General features: G+C 39.2%; 1 protein-coding gene across 1 annotated transcript in view; it reads left to right on the plus strand.

Moving 5' to 3' along the window:
- erbb4b (erb-b2 receptor tyrosine kinase 4b) overlaps positions 1 to 20645 on the plus strand; it is a 459675-nt gene that overhangs the window by 292350 nt on the left and 146680 nt on the right. The window contains exons 6-9 of the mRNA XM_084725337.1: positions 12628 to 12746; positions 15746 to 15887; positions 19406 to 19519; positions 20085 to 20211. Coding sequence (XP_084581463.1) covers positions 12628 to 12746; positions 15746 to 15887; positions 19406 to 19519; positions 20085 to 20211 — 502 coding nt within the window. The remainder of the gene's footprint in view (positions 1 to 12627; positions 12747 to 15745; positions 15888 to 19405; positions 19520 to 20084; positions 20212 to 20645) is intronic.

Below are 20645 nucleotides of genomic sequence, written 5' to 3' on the forward strand. Positions count from 1 at the left end.
TCCAGCACCTAATTTTTTTACCCAAGAGCTTACAAAGAATATAATTTGTGCAATACAATTCTATGCTGCGTTACAAAAGTACGGTGTCCATGCATGTTCCAGAATGCATCCTGACCATGCATGTTGGCTACACAAACCCTTATTATTTTGACTGTATTACTTACCTTTCTTTGTTTAATTTAAATTGTATGATAGTTGTGTACCCAATAATAATTGAATAGAGGCAGTTATTTAACATAATATCAAGTAAATACATCTGTACAGTCTTACATTTGCAACCAGCCCTTGAGAGAAACCACAGAGTTTGGCAGTCCTGCTATAAATGATCAAATCTTTGAGTGTTTTACTCCGTCGTAACTCCCATTGTTGGTTTTCCTAGGCTAAATTAGTGAAGGAAAAGACTCAGTTCTTAGCATTTTGTGAATGTCTTTTCCATTACATCATTAAAGATTTACATCTAATAAAAATAGTCTATGAAATTTTAAGTAATACAAGCCTTTTTCCCCTACAACAGCGGTGTTTAAGTGTGTTAAAACTATTACTTAGATGAACTAACACATTCCCAGTTTATGTTACTTTACCAGTCAAGTTAGAAATTTCATACTGAGAGAAGTGGCACTTTGTAAGGTTTCAGCCTTGTAAATGTGCCCACTCTATACAGACATTCACAGGCCCATAATGGCTCTGGAAATAACACCACCTCCAACACAAACACACACTCAAATTAACACCCAGCAACATCCCTAGACCCCAAACATATCCACCACAAACCCCCCTGCTGGGACCTCCCACCCTTCATACTATCTAATGGCAGCTGGGAGAGAGTGTGAGAATGATACACTACTGAGTCCATCAGCGGGGGGGACTCCTTGTTACTCCCTCCCCTTCACTCATCTTTCCTATAGCTCTCAAATAATGTGTCTCTCTTATACCAGCCTTGCCGTCCCTGCCTTTCTTTCTCTCTTATACTCACACGATTGGCCAAAGGACAACACACACACACACACACACACACACACACACACGGTCAAAGCCAAATCAATGAAGTATAAGAGCTGCAGGCCAGAGACCACCAGTTGGTTTAATCCAAGCAATAAAACGAACAAAAAAATAATAATTTATAAAATAATGAGCTGGCGCCTCGGGGTTTGAACAGGTCCTTCAATCTAAACCACAGAAAAGGTGCTTGTTGACTTCCAAGCCTTCCAAGTGCCAAAATCAGCGCCTCTGACACAACCATCACAAAAACGGTGGTTTTCTGAGCTGACACTGTTAAGGAGTGGTTAGGTTAGGAGGAAAAAAAATAATTGTTCATGGGAGTCTGGAAGGTTATTAAAAAAACCCAACTTGGTCAGGGTGAGGAAAATATCATGGCCAGGATTAAAAGAAACCAATGTTGAATGGCATCTCCTGTGTCAAATGTCACACATTTTGTTGACCTATCCATCAACCCGGTCCTTTTCCCTGAGAAGTTCTGCAGCACACATTACTTGTGCCCTACCACACTACTTCATACCTGTACTCCACTACAATTTTGCATAAAATTAAAAAACTCTTTACTCCATTATTTGACAGCTATAGTCAGTACTTTGCAGACTGTAATGTAAAATATGTAATTAACGCGACATTAAAGTGATGCTTACACATTAATGCATCTATAATTACATATAATTATATATAAAAGACTTGTATAATATACTTATATATGCATGTGTGACTAATATATAATAAATTATGTATTTAGGTATATATATTAATCTTCATAATGAGTACTTGTTTAAGTAATGTTGTACTTTTGTACTTAGTAAAAGTTGCAGGACTTTGACGTGTATCAGAGTGGCCTGTTTCTACGCTACGGTGTTGCTGCTTTTATATTAATACATCTTCCACCACTGGCTATAAGAGGTCCTTGTCAGCCAAACATACATATGCACTGTAGGTCATTTTAGGCATATGAACGATGACTGGTGTTTTTATTGTAGTAACTGTCCACAATTAGAAGCCAAAACATAAAGCAACATACATGTGACCCATATCAACCAAACTTAACTGAAGTGCTATTTTTAAGATACCTGGTTAAATAACAAACAGGACCTAAACCACGATGTCCTTGGATAAGGCCACTGGTTTAAACTTTTTCATTAATCATTAACTACCATCATCCAACTAATAAAATAGGATCAGAGTTGAATTTTAGTGAAATAAAAGTCAGCACCATAGCATAGGCTAACTCTTGTTTATTTTCCCAACATGAATCACATTAATTCAGCTTAGTTTTATTCCATATTTTTCCCATGGTTATCCCCCCTGGGGTGACATAAGCCACCCCAGGGAGGCCCGCCCCCCCAGTTTGAGGACTCTTAGCTTCAGCAGTATACTTTGAACTGTCATGGGTTACATTCAGGAACATCTAGGCATTGCTAAAATATTAATAAACATTCAATATACTACTGAGTGACACAGCATAATATAATGCAATAGCAACTACTTTTACTAGTTTATAACTCAGTCAATGTGTCATGGTGGGAATTTATCGTACTTTCGTATCATTCATCATGGTGTAAAAAAGTGTCAGACAAGAGAACTGCTGTCGCTCAAGTTTTGAAACTGAGCACACACACACACACACACACACACACACGGAGCGATGGCGGATCCATGACACGCTGATAATTTAACTTTATGTGTGAACAGCCTTTGGTAAATAAACTAATCAACAGTACCACCCCAAAAAAAAAAAAAAACAAAAAAAAACGTGGTACATGTCTTTAAGCAGGGGATATGAAAAAGTGTGAAGTCATCGTTCTTTTGCCTGCAAATTTATCAATCTGCTGTCACAGATTTTAACACTCTGTCTAACACACTGTCTCTACAGATGTCCATCCATCCATCCATTTTTTATCATCCCTCCATCTGTGTCTAAGACACCACTTCACCACCCCTACAAACGCTTACACACACAAAAGCAAGCTTGATCTTTTATATAAAACCATCTTTGGCTTGTCTGCAGTGGATCAAAACATACACAACATATACCACGCACTGAAACTTGCCCCTGACTACGAACACAGCACATACATATTCATGCCTGCAGAAAAGCATCCGCACACATTTTTCCTCTCCCCATTAAATGTCTCTTTGTTTCTCTTCTCCCTCTTCAAGTTTGATTGCGCTACCCTCGCCATCAATTTCCCCCTCTCTTTCCATCACTCCGTGCACAGACCACTTCATCTGCGCCTTCCAAGCCTGGCATGTCTCATCGTATTTGTTCTGCGGTCCTGATCTCATTAAGATAATGAGGAATGAACTGTTTGACCAGGACCTATTAACAACACGTCACAGACCGGCCCCCCCGATAAGTTCTGGCCCTGTCTGTCTGCCACATTTTAGCCGTTATCGCTATCTCGCCATCTTCATCCATACGTGGATGTCATGATTCATCCTTCATCTGCTTTTTTTTTTTTCTCCCTCCTAACCTTTAATTTTATCGTGTAGAAATATATGGAATGAACAAGTGCAAAAAATGTCAAATGGAAAAATGACTTCAAAGATGCTTTTTGTGACATTTTCATGAATAATTATTCAACTGTCTCAAAATCAACAATAAACAGCAGCTTTTGGTGTCAGCACCTCAGGGGTGAAGTGTATACACTCAAGAAGTAAATTACAATTCAACACAGCTCCTTGTATTGCGAATCACTGATATATAAAAGTAGTGGAGTGCGCTTTTATAAGTAGATGTAGACAGTTTTCCCTAGAAGTACATGAAGAACAACTGTAAAGTGCTGTCTGAGAGCTCTTATGGATTGTGTAAGCACAGCCTAGCATAGCTGAAGGGGTCTGAACAGATCAGGATGCTTCTGACTTCAGATGCCTCTTTAGTCATGATAGTTTTTCCCCATAATAAATATACAATATGATTTTTGTCTGGTTTTATTTATTTTAAAGGAGGAAATCTGTTATATTTACTGTATTAAATCATAATATGAGTCCTAAGAAAAGGAGTAGATAACAGTTATAGCAGTTAAATTGAGAAATGTGTTATGTATGTATGTATGTATGGAGTCTGACAGGCAGTAATGCAGGCAGTCGCTGAACTTACAGCCACAATATCCAACATTTTCATAAAAAAAACCTATGTATAGATTCATATAACATAACCCCTTTCAATTACTTATGACCCACTAGAAATGTGTGGTGGTGGGTGTATCTGCATCTTTGCCCTCTGCCTGTTTTTTCCCTATTTCCTCATTATTTTGCTGTGCTCCGGTCCTTTTACCAACCCAGAACATCGATATTTGACATCCTGGGAATGAGACTCAACAATTGTTTATTAAATATCTTTCTGGTGCATTTAAGAACAGCTTGGACAAATCCCACTGATTCTGTCTTTAAACTTCTGAGTGTGTATTTTCAGAGGCGTTTGTTTTCAGGATAATGGCCTTGGCTTGACACTGAAAACTGACAGGTATAATCCGCTGATCAGTTTACAGTGTAGGACTCGTCATTGCTTACACTTGTCTTGCGCTCCTGCAGCTTCCTAGAGTCTGTGGAAGAGCAGGTGAGGGGAAACAACTCACTTTAACCATAGACTGTATATTTAATAGGAAATATACAGCCAGTGTTCTCCAACTCGCCAACTTTGTGGCCCTTTTCCAAACACTGAGCTCAGGCCAGCACAGCCAGGGTTTGCATTTCCATTAGAACAGGGCTACCTGCTTGATGGTGTGTCTTTTACCTGAAGACGAGCTCAAGGAGGCTTGAGTTGGGCAGCTGTAAAGTGGTGGTTAAACCGTCCACATATGTCTCTGGGACAAACACAATGTTTCCTTAAATTCTTCACAATAAAAGGAGGGTTGGCCGCAGCAGGAAAGACCAGCTCGGAGGTGGGTCGGGCTCGCTTTGGCCCCACTCCAGAGATGCAATGAAAGTGATAATGCAATGCACAATTTGGCTCAGCGCAGCCAAAAGCACCTGTGGAAAAGGCCCATTGGACTGCAGTACTCATTTTTTTGGATACACAATTGTTACATGTTGCTCCTTCAATGATTTACAATAAACTTGTGGTATTTAGAAAAAGACATTCTTGGCTAGAAAATGGATATCTTTTTTTCAAATGTCTGAAAACTTTCCACAATGTGAAAATATGAACAGCAGTCCTTTACACAGGTGGACCTAATACCGTTAATTATGGCATTGTGTTTGCCAGAGCCAGATCTGATTGTCCAAGCTGTGTCACTGGCACACAGTGAATGGAACAGCCATTGTTAAAGTTATTAGTCGCACCTGTGCAACTCCAACGGTGTGCAACGGTCACCACAATTACTAAACTATGATTCTAGCCAGTTGATGGTCAGCCAGACAAATGGCAATCCAGGCAATTATATCTTTATTATTATCATTAAAAACACAATAAAAAAGATTCTCAGCAGGAGTCACTGCTTTTTTTCCTGCAGAGGAACAATCTTCACTTGTTTTATTGTGTGATTTAATGTTATTATAAGTTTATTATAGCATGACTATATTTGTTGTTTTTCATTTTGTCTGGGAAACAATTACTTGGCTGAGAAATATCAGACATATTAAAGTATGTTTAATCAGACAAAGTGAAATTGAACGCAACATTAACATGTCCTCACCTTTTAAGATAATATGAGGAACTTGCTTATTTATGCACAATTACGGAACAATGTTATCATTCATTTGGAGACTTACATTTGCCACTTGTCAGTATTCGCTCTCCTTTTAGCTGTGTTTTTGGTCTCTACCAAATTCTGAGTGAAATATCTGTCTCTTTAGCTGTTTCAGCTCCACCGTGTTTACAAGCTAGTCCCTAACCGTTTGAGTGGCATAGATGATTTCCAGAATATAAAAAAAAAATGCAAAAAGACCCTGTGCAGACAAAAAGAATCTTAATTAAAAATCAAGGAAAAATGACCATATCAACAAAATCTGAGCTATTCAACAATTCAACACCTGAAACGCTCCAGGTGCGGCATGAACTTGTGTGGAGGACAGGATCAAAACTGTATACAGAGCGAGTTTCTAAGATTCTGCAACAGAATAAAAGCGGTGAGAGTGAATCAAAACATCAAAGCTGTGACTAAGTTAGCCGGAGACCATCGGCTGAATACGTCAGTGGTTCCTTGTAGTTAGAACAGCTGTTGAAAACAGGAAGAGGATGCCTAGAATGCCTTTGTTGTCTGCTTTTTCATTAAATTGTCAAAACATTCCAATCTGGTTCTGTGATTTGTCTTCGGAGTCTTGTTTGTGTCAAGTGTGAGAAACAGTCACATTTTGAATGCTACTTCTAGTTACGGAAGCTGTTGGACAAAGGAGCACAACAAATATCTCTCCCTTTCGATAAGGACTTTGTTTCGTTTTTGGGGTCGTACATCTGAAACACTTGACAGCTAAAACGTAAGGTTCTAGACCGGTTTTACCGGGGGGGGTCCAGGCTGGGGCCGGTCGTTTTGTCTGCAGGGCACATTCGACCCAGGACAAAAGAGAAAAAGAGAATGACGTTCAAGCTTTCAATATTTTGGGCTCAGTATGTAACTATAAGTATAACAGATGATTAACATTTTGGGCAGTGATGCATGGATTGATTGTATTTACTCAGTAGCATCATAGACAGTACAGTAACTTTGTTTTGTGATGTTGCTGAAAACTGGTAAATCTAAACACTTACTTGTGTGGAGGGTGAAAAGGCCTCAGTCAGCACAGTGATTACCTTGGGATAGCCTATTGTGGAACAAAGTAGATCAGTAAAACTTAGATTCTGGGGAATACAGAGAGAAACTGAAGAACTTCTTTTTCTCTGTGCCTTGGTTCACTGCCTGGCTTTGAGAGAAAGCTCTGAGGGGCTTCAAAACACAGCAAAAAATACACACAGTTTGGTTAAAATATCACACAGTGAATCTGCATCTCTTGTATGAGCTGGACAGCAAGAAGAAGGATATGTAGTCAGAAACGTCCCACCAGGACCACATGGAAGATGCGCTACATTGACATTTTTATTGTATTCTACAACTAATCAATAACACACACGATTTCTACCAGTCAGATCGTCTTCCAGTTATACCCTCGTGTCTTTTTATTTGATCTGTTGTCAGAAACAAACATCATGATAAACACCTTTATCGAACCACATTGTGTTAGTATTAAATTGAATAAAAAGGTGGCTTTTAAAATTTATGTTTTAGTCCTTTGCAAAGAACAGCGGTTCAAAAATAGGCTAAAAACATCTAAAGAAACTCTTCAAAGCCCTCCCACAGCATAATCCACTTACTGAGTTTATTCATTGTGCAGTAGTAGTTTGTTTAGCAATACTTTGACTAAACCCACTGTTGAGAAGATACTAAATTTTGCTGCAAGAAAAGTGTTTATACAGCATTGCACAGAATTATTAACTTTTATCTATAACCTTTGTACTGGAGAGTATCTTTAGCCTTTGGTTGGGACCTCTCCATTCGTTTTTTTATTTTCAAGCGTAGTTATCAACAGGCCAAAATGCCTCTTGTCACAATTGGATGGACCCAATCAGAGCAACAAAATGTGCCTGCAGCTAGTCAGAGGAAGGAAATGTGTGACATAGCAGGTCATAAAATGTTCCACTGATCGCAGTCTTTCTTGTTCTCAGCTAAACGGTGCACTAAAATATGCTTCTGAAAACAATTTAGGGGAGAAACGGACAATGCAGTAACAGAATCTCGATTCATATTTGACAGTTTGACATGAGTTTCGGGAGGTGTTGGACTGACCCGCTGACTGGACCCAGTTTGATAGCTCAAAATTAGCTTTTTCCCCCTCAGTGTCCCATAACTGTCCCAAATTCTACTTCCAACCGTCCCAGACTTAACTTGTCCCAAATTGAAGTTCTTTTTCTTTCATTCTACAGGATGAATAATAATTTTGTTTCAGTAACTCGCATCATTTCATTGGCTCACTCTGGTTTGCCATTGAAATTCTGCTGGTTGTTCCCAGCCCTCATATCTGAAGTAGGAAACTTGGATCACTCCAGATGTTTTGCCATAATTGACTGTCCTTTCCTTTTTCTTTTAGTCACTGGTTGATCATAATATAAGTTTTTGTACTGTTCCAGGATTGTCCCAGACACCAAATCTTTGTGTCCCAGGTGCAACTTTTATTGTCCTCGGGACAAAAGGACATCCTTAATTTTGGGAGCTGCCTACAAACAATCACAGCAACAAAGACGTGACTTTTCAAATTTGAACCGGTGACACTCTTCTGTCATTCATCTTATAGGACCTGATCCATTATAAATATGTTTGTGACTGGCCAGGCTGGTTGAATTCTGTCTGACCAGTGCATTTTATCTATATTATATGGACAGCTGTTCCATATCTTGTGCTAAAATGAAGTTTTAATGCGAATGGAAAATAAATACAGGGTTTTGACAATCTTATGCATCATATAAAGACAGACAACATCTGGTTCAGTGGTCACTTTACACCCACCGCACTTAAATGAAAGTTGCATAGATTCTGAGACAAATTTCACCAGGTATACAAAGTGTTTTTGCTGCAAAAAAACCCCCCACATCTTTATTTATGAAGTTCTTTTGGAAACCATATGTGAAAAAGCACATTTTAGCTCGTGTAAATTGGAAGTGAGAGGCAGTGGTTCCTGTGACTGATGCTGCTGTCCACAGACTGTTCAAATTGAAGCTCCCAGGCATATTTTATGAGATGGATTCCTTTTGTATTTGTCGTTACCAGCCTGTTTCTAGTTTTTTTTTTCCTTAAAGTGTAAGTTTAAAGCCGAATTGATCAACAGCGTTGCGTCACTCTCCTGGCAAGGTCATTTGTTTGACAAAGTGTCTTTTGAGTAAAGTAGGCTGTTTCATTTTAGCCCAGGCACCGTTAATGGAATGCCACTGATGGTACGTTAGGCGTAGGGTGAAGTGTGCGTGTGTTTGCATGTGTGTTTGCCGGGTTCTCTGTGGCTTGTATCCATCACTGTGATAGTATCTTGTCGCCGCAATGCCCAAAGGGAGACACAGCCCACATGAAAACATTGTTTGGATGCACACACACAAATAACGTCCGTGCACATTAACACAGCAGCACTGGGTTTGTACTGTTTTGTTACGTTTTCCAAAAAATGACTACTGTGTCAACTTTTTATTTCAGTCTTTGTAATGATATATGTGACTAATTTACTTTTACCTTTTTCAGCAAATACGATTACACTGGAAAAAGAGAAATGGTGAACCAACTTGCCTTAAGTCAGATGTACTTAATCATTTTATTGCTTTCTAATCAACAGTTTGCATTAATGCAACCTAAAGTTACAGCAAGTCAAACTAAAAGTTTCCAGTTTTCCAGCTTAATTATTTCCTTTACCGCTCCTTAACAACCTGATAGCACAGAGCGTCTGTGGCTGCACGTGGCCATCTAGAAAAAAGGCGCTGCGCCAGGCATCTTTTTTTCCAAGTGCTCCATCTTTTTGAAAGAGTGCCATGTGGTTGGGCAATGTTTTACAGCTGCTTGACTCAATACAACCGTGCATCAAACTCACCTTCAAGTGGGTAGAACAGATGTAAATCCCTGTGGTGCTGGCCTGACGAGCCAAGTTAGAATGAGGCGTCACATCCTCTGGTTGGTAATCACAAACAAGTACATTCAAATAAGATGATAAAAACCAAAGTGGTGATGGTAGACTGTGCAACAATGGGGCAGTCATAGTCAAGATATTGTTGTCATAGAAACAAACCCCATGTAAAGCGTTGTTTTTTTAACAGCACAGACGCTTCATCCCAGTGATCCACAGTGCCCAGCCAGCACCTTTGTGCCAGGAAAAAAAAAAAAAAACTCTGTGGACACAAGTCCTTAGACTTAATCTTTTTTCTGAGTCACCAAAGGAAAATGACGGCTCAACAGCGAGGTACAAATCTGTAAAAGACACGGACGTTGTGAAATTTGTCTGAGAATCTAAGCAACTTTATCTGAGGTGGGGAGGACATAAAGCAACCACTGAACTGGTTTTTATCTGTTTGAATAAGAGGCTGTCTATCTTTGTATGAGACATAATCCTTTTCTTTTATTTCCATTAAAACTAGACTTTAAGATATGTTATGAATGTCTACACAATATGGATCAAATACATTGGTTTGAGTGATATTCTTAAAATACACTAGCCTGAAAACCTGTCTTGTGTTTTCTAACATCTGTCCTCCTACCATTCAGACAGAACTTCACCACCCTTGAATCAGATTGGGCAGAACGTGGGGCGGGTTCTATGTGATGATTGACAGACAAGCGTCACTGGTCCAATATTAGAAATCTAAAACAATACTGAAATAAACCTAACTGACACGCTGTTGTTGAAATAAGAAGAGCAGGTTAAGTGAGCGGGATGTAATTTCGACTTGTCATAATCCGCAAAAATAGACTGCCGTGACTAAAGCAGAAAGCTGAGTGGGACTCATTCAAAACATTACAATACTTCAGCTACTACTGAAAACACTTTTACAGTGTATCAAGGCCATTTATTAGCATTATTCAACACAAGATTACACAACAAAATGAGTTGTAGATCCTTCATGCTAGACACACATACAAATATATAGAGATAATTAATTCATTTCAAAGTAGAATAGGATAAAAAATAAAACTAAAAAAATAAAGTGATATATACCACTGTTTACATATACATACATACATACATCTCCCCTTGTACTGCTGGAGTCTTGTGTGTTGACCATTGCTTGGTCAGCCCGAGTCCCCTTTCGTTTTCGTTTCATTTTCATGGCCGAACATTGTCCAGAGTCCCAGCTGTAGCATAGCTCTAAGTATCCCTGCCTTCCTCCACTCCTCTGGGGGTCGTCTGCAGCGGTGCATCCACCTGATCTGATTGCATGGTTGAAAGAAACCATATGCACAGGTCTGCTCCTGTTTAATCCACTGTTACGCTTCCTTTTCCAGCACCTACACGTATCGCAGGTGAAGTGTGTTTCAGCAATAAAGCCAAACAAATAACAGATTAAATGAGAAAAGTTTAAAGGAGCTACCAGCTGCGGCGCCTACGTCTGCCGTTACTGATTCTAAGATAAGAAAAAATCTGAATTATCCAGTAACAACACTCTCTTTTGTGTTCCTTCATCACTGGTTGTTTTCCTCACAAATCAGCTTTGTTTAGAGAGTTGTCATTTTGTGGCAGGAACTTTTCCCCCCACTTGATTTTATACACTCGAGGGATCGAGAAAATCGGATATGAGTGCATGTTGGTTTTCTCAGGAAAAAGGCATCCTGATTTGCCAGGAAGGATGGGATTTGGAGGGTGTGATGGAAGTACAAACTAACAAGTTGTGCAAATTACTGGTCCTTAGGGTGTAATGATGTAATATGATTTGAAATAAATAGCAGCAAAACAGTTCTTGAAATGAGTAAAGCCCAATACTGGTGCAGACACGGAAGATAGAGCAGCAGTCAAGTCACTGTACTATTCTTCTATAATGAGTAAAGTAAACACCCCATGTTCCCCAGTGAGTTAAATGAAACGCACATCCTATATACGCACTGCATGCAACCTTTTCCTGTGTTTTTCACAGCTTTATCCATCCCCAACAGCATTTAATTTCCTAAGGTTTTCCTGCTCTATCATATAAATCCCTCTGCTTGCACTCCTTTTACCAGCTGTCTTTATCTGTGAAATGTCAGAGTCCTGTGTACATTTGCATATGGCTGTCAAGACACAAGGCGTACTGCAGCTCGTATGTCTATGACAGACATGCGGGGAAAGGGTGGACAGACGTTCGCCACGAAGGGACGGCAGCGGCGCTCTCAGAGTCAGATAGGAATCGCCGTGTTTCTGTCAAATCCAGCTAGAGACCCTCTGAGGAGCCCGGAGGGAGACAAAAACATGATTGAAGTAGCTAGTAGGCGGCAGAGATGGTTTAGCTTCAGCTGATTTTTAACCTTTTCACCAGGCGGTTGCAGTGCAGGTGTCAGGAGCAGACTCATGACTGGCCACCCAGCAGTGTATCCAGCGCCTAGCAGTGAAACGGCGTGCTTGTTCACGGACATTTCAGATCAACACAAGCTTTTCTGTTCAAATTAATTTAATTTCCATTTGATTCAGAAGGTGCCTGCTGGTGTGCTCGCCAGCGAAGCAACAAAAAGCTAGCAACAGATTATAAAGTGCTATTAACTCATTTTGGGACTTGTGTTTTTCACCCATCATGGTCAGCAGCATCACTACCCACAGTCCCAGGAAGTTACGTATTATGCATTTGAAGACAAAACAATGTTGACATTTCCACCCTGTGAATCCTGCATACTCGTATCTGTAATATTTTATCTGTAGTTGTCAAGGAACACACTTGCCTTTTTTGTATCAAAATTATGTAATCCTGTTACATGTAATCCATTACTCCTCAAGCGTGCCTACAAGAACATATTGGCTGTTTTCATTCAGTAGTCTTGCCGATTTTTCTTGCAGTGATACATTTGCCGTCAGTGTACTTTTTTTCCGAATATTCCTGCTCTTAAGGCTGCATCGATATTGTTCGCCAGTTTTAAGTTGCCTCTGGCTGTGGTGGTTTACTTGCTATTTGATGTGTGTTCTGTGTCTCTTTCTTTTTCTGCATCTGTCACTCCACAGTAACCAGGACCGTGTGTGCCGAGCAGTGTGACGGCCGTTGCTTTGGCCCCTTTGTTAGTGACTGCTGCCATCGTGAGTGTGCAGGTGGCTGCTATGGACCAAAGGACACAGACTGCTTTGTAAGTGAACACACACACATTTACTTTACAGCGTTCTTTAAAAAAAAAATATCGGTTTAAACCATCTGTTGACACGCTGATATCATACAAAGCCCGGAAGCATTTACATTTATTGTACTTTACATTTCCTGTTTATTCGTCACTTTAAACCTCCTTTGATTCAGAATACTTCTGCAAAAGGATTTCTTCCTTCTAGACTCAATATTAATAGGCATTAAATGCCTCTTGTATGGCAAATATCATTAAATGACATTTAATTCCCGTTTCCTCCTGACATGAGTGCCATTGTTAACTATAGACTTCACCAGCCCCTTCCTCCAGCCTGGCTCTTCGCCGCGTGCCTTATCAGTTTTATTTTCATCCCTCGGCATGTTAAACGTGTCTCTGCACTTGTAATTCAGAGCCCATCACTTGTAGAGCTCCTCTGCCTGACTTTGGACAGGCAAGTTCTGGCTCATTATTTTTTGATCTCTTTGATTCTTTACATTTCAGCTTTTGTTATACTCAAGAATGGATAAATTAGGAAGACATTTTGATTTTTTTCTTCAAATCAGAGACGAATGTCTTGATTGTATCAAATGTATTAACTGTCTTCAGACATAAATCCTCATGTACAGAACATTAACATAGATAATTATTATTGTTAATTATTTTTTAATAAGTGACTAAGCTGTTGAAGTGGGTTTATATTACAGTTGTGGACTAAACATACACTGCACTGCAGGGCAGGAAGTTCAGGGCGGCCATGACAGCCATGGCCACTGTGCCCCCTCAGTTTGGCTTGTGCCCCTCAAAAAATGATCTGCCCTGGAGTCACAGATGCCTTGATGCCCCGCCATCACTGCCTCAGCTGATTTTGCCGTTTTCTCCCCTGCCTCTTTCCTGTCAATGCGATTTTTAGACACCAGTGTCGTTTGTTGAGATACTGATTTCTTATTGGGCGACATCAAGTGAAACACTGAGCAAATAACCAGCAGTCGGATGGTGTGATTTCTTGCTGTTATGAACCACTGGGAAAAAACAGCCATTGTGTCTACGGTTTGATAAATTAGCGAACAAATAGGAAAAGAAACTCAACATATAATCGTACGCATTGGTTGCATATCACTACGTTGACTTAAGTGACATCTGCCTAAAGAGATGTTTGTAACATTAATACGTTAGTCCCTCTTATTCCACATCCCCACCTGTGTATGTGCATTTATGAACTTCTGACTCAGGAGTTTGTATAAATTTTGGTAGTTTGTAAACAATAAGGAGAAAAAAATCAGCCTATTTCAAATACAATCAATTTCATTCATCCATTTCAAATAAAATCATCCTTAACCTATAAATTAAATTCATTATTTCCATGGACTTAAAATCATGGTTTCATTTGATGGCCTTGCTGCCCTGGCATTCGGCCTTTGTGCCCTCAGAAAATTGACAACACCAAAGGCCAAGTGGCCTTGCCCCGAAGATGATGAAATTCCAGACCTGCTGGATAGTAAATGTTCATTTTAAAACCCTCCCTCTGCCTGCCTCTCTCTTCCACTGTCTGCTCTTCTTCCTCTTTGACACTTCATCTTTTTATAATAATCAAGGATGAATAAATCAGGAAGCCATTTTGAACTTTGCTCCAATAGACAGAGCAACCGCCTCAAATGATTCATATCTAAATTTATTAGGGATTCAAAAGGGACACACACAAAATCTGTGTTTCAGTACATACCTCAATTTTTGGGATCACCGTTCGGCATATTTTTGGGATGGTAGAAGGGTAAAAGAGAAAAGCAGGAAAGACATAGCATCTTCGGTGTTCATCCTGAAAAATAACAACTGCATGGCTCATAATTCTTAGAAGAAGATTTAAAGTGCTGAAAATTTGATATGTGGTAGGTAAGAAACTAAGGTTAAACATGATTAACTTGAATCGACCATTAGAGCAGGACATTTTAAGCTTTTCACATTCATTTTCACAGTGCAAGCTCATACTCAGGTTTTACACAGTCAAGTAGTTCTCTGCAGCCCTGGAGGTCCGAGCATGTGTGGTGAGAACCATGAAGGAAAATTGTAGCGAGGCTTAAATCATGTAAAAGACAGACCGGGGTGATGCAATTGCAAACGGTTTTGCATATTTTATGACCTGTGTTTCCAGGATCATTTTGGTTCAACTTTGGTTCAGTCGTGTTCATGCAGAGTTTTTGGCTCTTTGTCCACATTTTCCCACATCGGACAAATACTTTTGCACGAAAAAAAAATATGTACCTGCATATGTACCTGCCAGAAAAGTCAAATCACACTTTGTCCCTGTGGCAGTTTCACAGGGTGCATACAGATTATTCTCTGTCTGCACCGCTCAGTCATGTCAACTCTGTGAACTTTGGTGGGAAATATCAATTAAAAATCTGGTTTAGTGAAATTAATGTATGAATCCTCTCATTATATTTAAGCACAAATACTAGTGTGCTCTGTATCAGGCACACATCCATCTGCATGTCCAACAAACCCCCTGCACAGTATACACAGTATTTTTAGTCTTTTTGCATGAAACAACACTTTAAAAAGAGTTTTTAAGTGGCTGTGAAACCATCTTAACTTAATACTGATGTCTCTATATGACCTTCAAAAGCAAACAAAACCATCAGCAAGAAGACTGGCTGTTTCTATATAGTTGTTTTAATGGCTGCCATCGGGTCAGATTCCCAGACAGAAGATGAAATTAGCCTGTATTTACATTTTTCCAGACTAAGTTACAGTCAGTTGTACCTTAGACAGTTAAAATGAAGTAGGAGGGGATTTTCATTCAGATAATTTTATTTTTGACCTTACATTTTGCGGTTATAATAGTGGAAACACTACTGTTTTTGTCCACAGGGGCCTCCCTTGAAGTACTAAAGTAAAGAACCTAAATGCTTGTTCCACCACTGAATGTTCTCTCTCTGTGTGTGTGTGTGTGTGTGTGTGTGTGTGTGTGTGTGTGTGTGTGTGTGTGTGTGTGTGTGTGTGTTGTTCTGCAGGCCTGTACCAACTTCAATGACAGTGGGGCATGTGTGACCCAGTGCCCCCAGCCATTTGTCTACAACCCCACCACCTTCCAACTGGAACACAACCCCAGGGCAAAGTACACCTACGGAGCCTTCTGCGTCAAGAAGTGTCCACGTAAGTCTTACCACCTGGACACACACACACACAAACATGCACTCTCTTTATTACTATGTTTTTGATGATCTTTCACTGATTACATGATAACAACCATTCTTCTTGGGTGAAATGCAGCCTGACTCATGTTTTCTGATAATAACTTGTGTTTGCTCTTGTATGTCACCCATTTGAGTTTTAGACCTGGAAATGTGGACATTTTGCAAAGTGAGGACACTGGTCCTTAAGCATGAGTTATTTGTACACACAGATTTGATTTTAACTTGTTTGTGCAGAACTTTCGTGGCATCCATTTATTCATAGGTAAGATCTCAATTTAAGAGTGCCCTTGACCAGATGTTCTAATTTTTTTTTCTCGGCGAAGGAACATTTAGAAGATAGAAAATGTTTTTGGGGGCCTCCTGTGTCTCCCTTGAAATAATTTTATGTAGTTCATTTCTTGTACACTTCTGCTTATTTGTGTGAAAGAACAACACAGAAGAAATTTATTAGAAAAGATATTAGACACATAATAAAAATATTTGGACCATGTCAACACAGAATACTTACAACATACATACAAACACACACATCAAAAGAGTGTGTTTCACTCTTAAGGCATACATGAAATTAAATGTGGATTCAGATTATTCTAAATAATATCCAATGTATATACATCTATAATAGCTTAAGCCTTGACCATAAATATGATAGGCCTATGAAATAAGTGAAAGATAGAACAAACTCTCATCATGTGCTGTGAAATGACATGAAGAAAAAGTAATACAAGCCTTCTCTATGTAAACACATAAAACACGCCTAAAGATCATTAAGTTACGGAGACAGATTCTTCAAAACACGTGTGCCGCACATGATGGGCTTTGGACACCATGGACGCTTCCCAAAGTCTTCCAATAACAATTCTAACAAATCCTCCAATTACGTACTGCTGCTCAGCAGACCAGATGAATCCACTGTGCTCATGCGAGCATCAGGCACAACTCCACATCTGTTCCCCTTCCTCAAAAAGCTAAAAATCCATTAAATAAACCTCCAAATGATACGCAATGCACAGAATCTGAGAACAGACTTGGTTGTCTGCGCGCGTTTCATGAATCCCACGCAGGATTTTCTCATTAACTTTTTACTGTTTTGTGTAAGAACAAAAATAAGAAGTGCTTTTGTTGGGCCTTTAGTTGTGATGGTCAAGGATAGGGTGAGGGGCTAGGGAAAGCATTATTTAAAAGGATTCTCACAAGTACATATACAATACAAATGTGTGTTCTTGATAACTGATGTATCAGGAGTGAGCATTTCTTGTTCAGCAGCTGCTCACTGGGCCCCAATGTCAAGGTCTTGAAATCCATGGGCAGAGAGGAGAGGAGAGGAGAGTTAATGGATTATTTTCTTTAATGAATGGAGGAAGGCCTCTTTTAGTTTCTGCAGAGTGCTTCTGTTTTTAGACATTAGCCACAAAACATGTGCTTGGGAATCGAACCTTTATCTCAAACTCTTGGTGACAAATTCAAGGAAAGAAGAGTTTTAGTAAACCAGTGCAACCAGAATAACTTCACTGGCCTTGGCATTGATTATTTAGATATGTGGATCTCTACTGGAGCAAAGCAGCTGGGGTTGCTGTGATCCAAAATATCAAACAGGGGATTTGGGTTGACATCCAGTGACTGTAGAATATTTTTTTTCTATAATTTGGCTTTAAATTCGAGTGGACACGACCGAAGACTAGACTCAGGATTTTTCACCTGCCCTCATCAAACTTCCTTTAATGATGACACATGGCCCCCGTCAGTGAAGAGGCTGTTTGAATCGTAACCCCGGTTCACACGTGGTGGACAATTGAATTTCAATTGTTTCTTGCACTGGGCAGCAGATCTCTGCAGAATAACAAGAACAGCGAGAGTCAATACTCACACTACTCTGTATTTTGTACCATTTTCACCTGAAGAAATACCAGAAAAATCAGATGTTATGCCAAATATTCTACCATTCTGTAGCACTGTAGCACACATCTCGTGGTTCCTGTTGGTCAAGGTCTCACACGCAACACAACATCTTGAAGAGCTTTATACTCTCAAAAAAAGATGCTTATTGGAAGAAAAAAAGATGTTAGTAGTAACACAAAAATGAATTAACCTGTTACAAATCAAGTAAACAAGTTAGATGAGCTCAATTGATTTACATTTAAAGGTGCTTGATCAGTTGCTTGCTTTCAAAGTTTGCATTAATGTGACTTAAATTAAAGGCAAGTCAGCTTAAAAGTTTCTAATTTTCCAGCCGTTTGCTTTACTTGAAAGTAAAATGCACTCCTATACCACCTAATTGCTGGCTTAACATTTGCCTGACGGCATGTTTGGTTCGGTGACTTTACAAAAAACACAATTTAATCTATTTTTTTTAAAGCCATTTTATATCTTATATAATTCATTATTTTTTTTCAAGTCACTACTAGAAAATAGCAGCTCAACTGAAGGTAAAAAAAAATCTGAACAGGACATGGACGTCAGACACACAATACTAATTGAGGCAATTTTACTGAAATAGGAGTAGCAGGTTAAGGGAAACGGGGGTAATTTCAAGTTTTTATATTCCACAAAAAAATAGACTGCCATCACTAAATGAGACTCATTCAAAACATTACAATACTTCAACTACCATTAAAATCCAGTTTTTCAATGTCCTTTGGTTTGGTTTGCATCACCGTTATATCTACTTTGACTTCTTTGCAACATTATTAGTCTTGATATTACTCTTTGTTCTGGGACCACTGCCCAGCTAACCGCAAACCGCTCACCATGCACACAGCTAATTGCGGACGCCTCACGCTGTTCCCAACATGCAGTGAAAAGGCCAACCAGCAGGGAGGGAGGAGGGATGTATGCTTGAAGGCAGTGATACTTTTAGACAGGCAAAAGATGTAGTGTAATGTAACCATTTAAAGGTCCAGTATGTAAGCTTTAATGGGGATCTTAAACTCATAAATTATTATCATTAGTGTTTAATTACCTGGAAATAATATTTGTTGTATTTTTGATACCTTAGAATGAGCCGTTTATATCTAAAGAGAGTACAGGTCCTCTTTCTTGGAGCCCAGCACTGACAAACCAAACACGCTTTCATGCTTTTTACAAGTTTCACGACCCCTGTAGGTTCTCCTGCTTGACAGTGGAGGGTCAAGCAAGTTTGATGCAATCTGCAAGGTTATTCCTGATGCCACTAAATCCTAAACACTGGTCCTTTAAGTTCACACATAATGTTGTCATGTTAGCCTTATTGAGATGCTTCTGGCAGCTGTTTATATGAATCCCTCCTTTAATATAATGAAATATAATCAAATTCTCATGCTAAAAACTTTGCTTTATTCTTTAATGCCGTATTTCAGTTAGGAGAGCGTCTGTCGGAAGTGAATGAAAGTGGCTTTCAAGACTTCTGTTTGTGACCGTCTACACCAGGTGTCACTTATGTTCCTGTGTGACAAACAGCAGCAGTGTATACTTGACATTTACAGTGAATTGTTTCTTCAGATAACTTTGTGGTGGACCACAGCTCCTGTGTGAGAGCGTGCCCGAGTAACAAGATGGAGGTGGAGGAGAACCGCATCAAGATGTGCATTCCATGTACTGACATCTGCCCAAAAGGTAAACCACAAACAGATGTTTTATATAAACTAACTTTAATGGAGTCCACGTTTATTTAGCCACAATGAAGAGGTAAATGACCTCAACAATAGGTTGGCCAAATGTTGCTTATTTTATTTTCAGGGTTTGAGCCTGATTCAAAGCTCAAAAATCTAATGAAGGCAGCTGACTTGAAATTCTAAGTTTTCTCAACTTTTTTTTTTTTATATATATAACTAAAATAAACAGGTCTGTCACTGATGTTTGTTGTATGGATGTAGGAGAGTTAACCAGAGTTTAATTTTGAAAAAGAAAATTGATTTATGTTTTTGCCAACAGCAGTCTGGATGCAAAATCAGTCGAACAGGGTTCGTAGGAAATAGTTTTATTTTTGAGAAGTGCTCAAAAAGCCACATGAGACAGACCAGCAGCTGCATCATCTATGGTCACATCTGTTGAAAAATGACAGATTAAAAAAAACCCTGCATGTTACATGCCTTTAAATTTCCATTGTTTTAACAAGGTGATTTTATAAAGACATTTAATCAAACAAATGCATTTAGCTCTCTCACTCTCTGTGTTCCAGCGTGTGATGGTATTGGTACAGCCAGCCTACAGTCGGCTCAGACCGTCGACTCCAGCAACATCGACAAGTTTGTCAACTGCACCAAAATCAACGGCAACCTTGTGTTCCTCATCACTGGCATCAAAGGGTGAGCACTGAGAACATTTGGCTCATCAGAGTGATAAAATCGGGGGTGAAATAGTGAAACCGTGATCATGTTTAGATGTTTAATGTCCTCTCTTTAGACTATAGCTTTTAATGAAGGATGCTCGAGACTGACAATATTAAAATGAAATATGCAAATCAATCTGAAAACTAATTTGAATTTGATAATTCATATATGTTTGAATTACTGAAATATATCATAAACATTCACAATAATGCTTCTAGCAATATTCTTTTGTCTCTCTTGGCTCAAACTATGCCTCAGTAACTGGATACAGCATGAATACCTTTGGGTCCAAATACATTGCAAATATTGATGGTCAGAGGTGTTTTCTTTTTACCTCCACATATTCCACTTTTAATGTAAATTGCTCAAGATAAGAGTGTAGCCTAAAAGCCTGAATAAAAAGTGTAAGC

Source organism: Lutjanus erythropterus, chromosome 8 (genome assembly GCF_056507025.1).
Source record: "Lutjanus erythropterus isolate fLutEry1 chromosome 8, fLutEry1.hap2, whole genome shotgun sequence".
Classification (NCBI taxonomy): Eukaryota; Metazoa; Chordata; class Actinopteri; order Lutjaniformes; family Lutjanidae; genus Lutjanus; species Lutjanus erythropterus.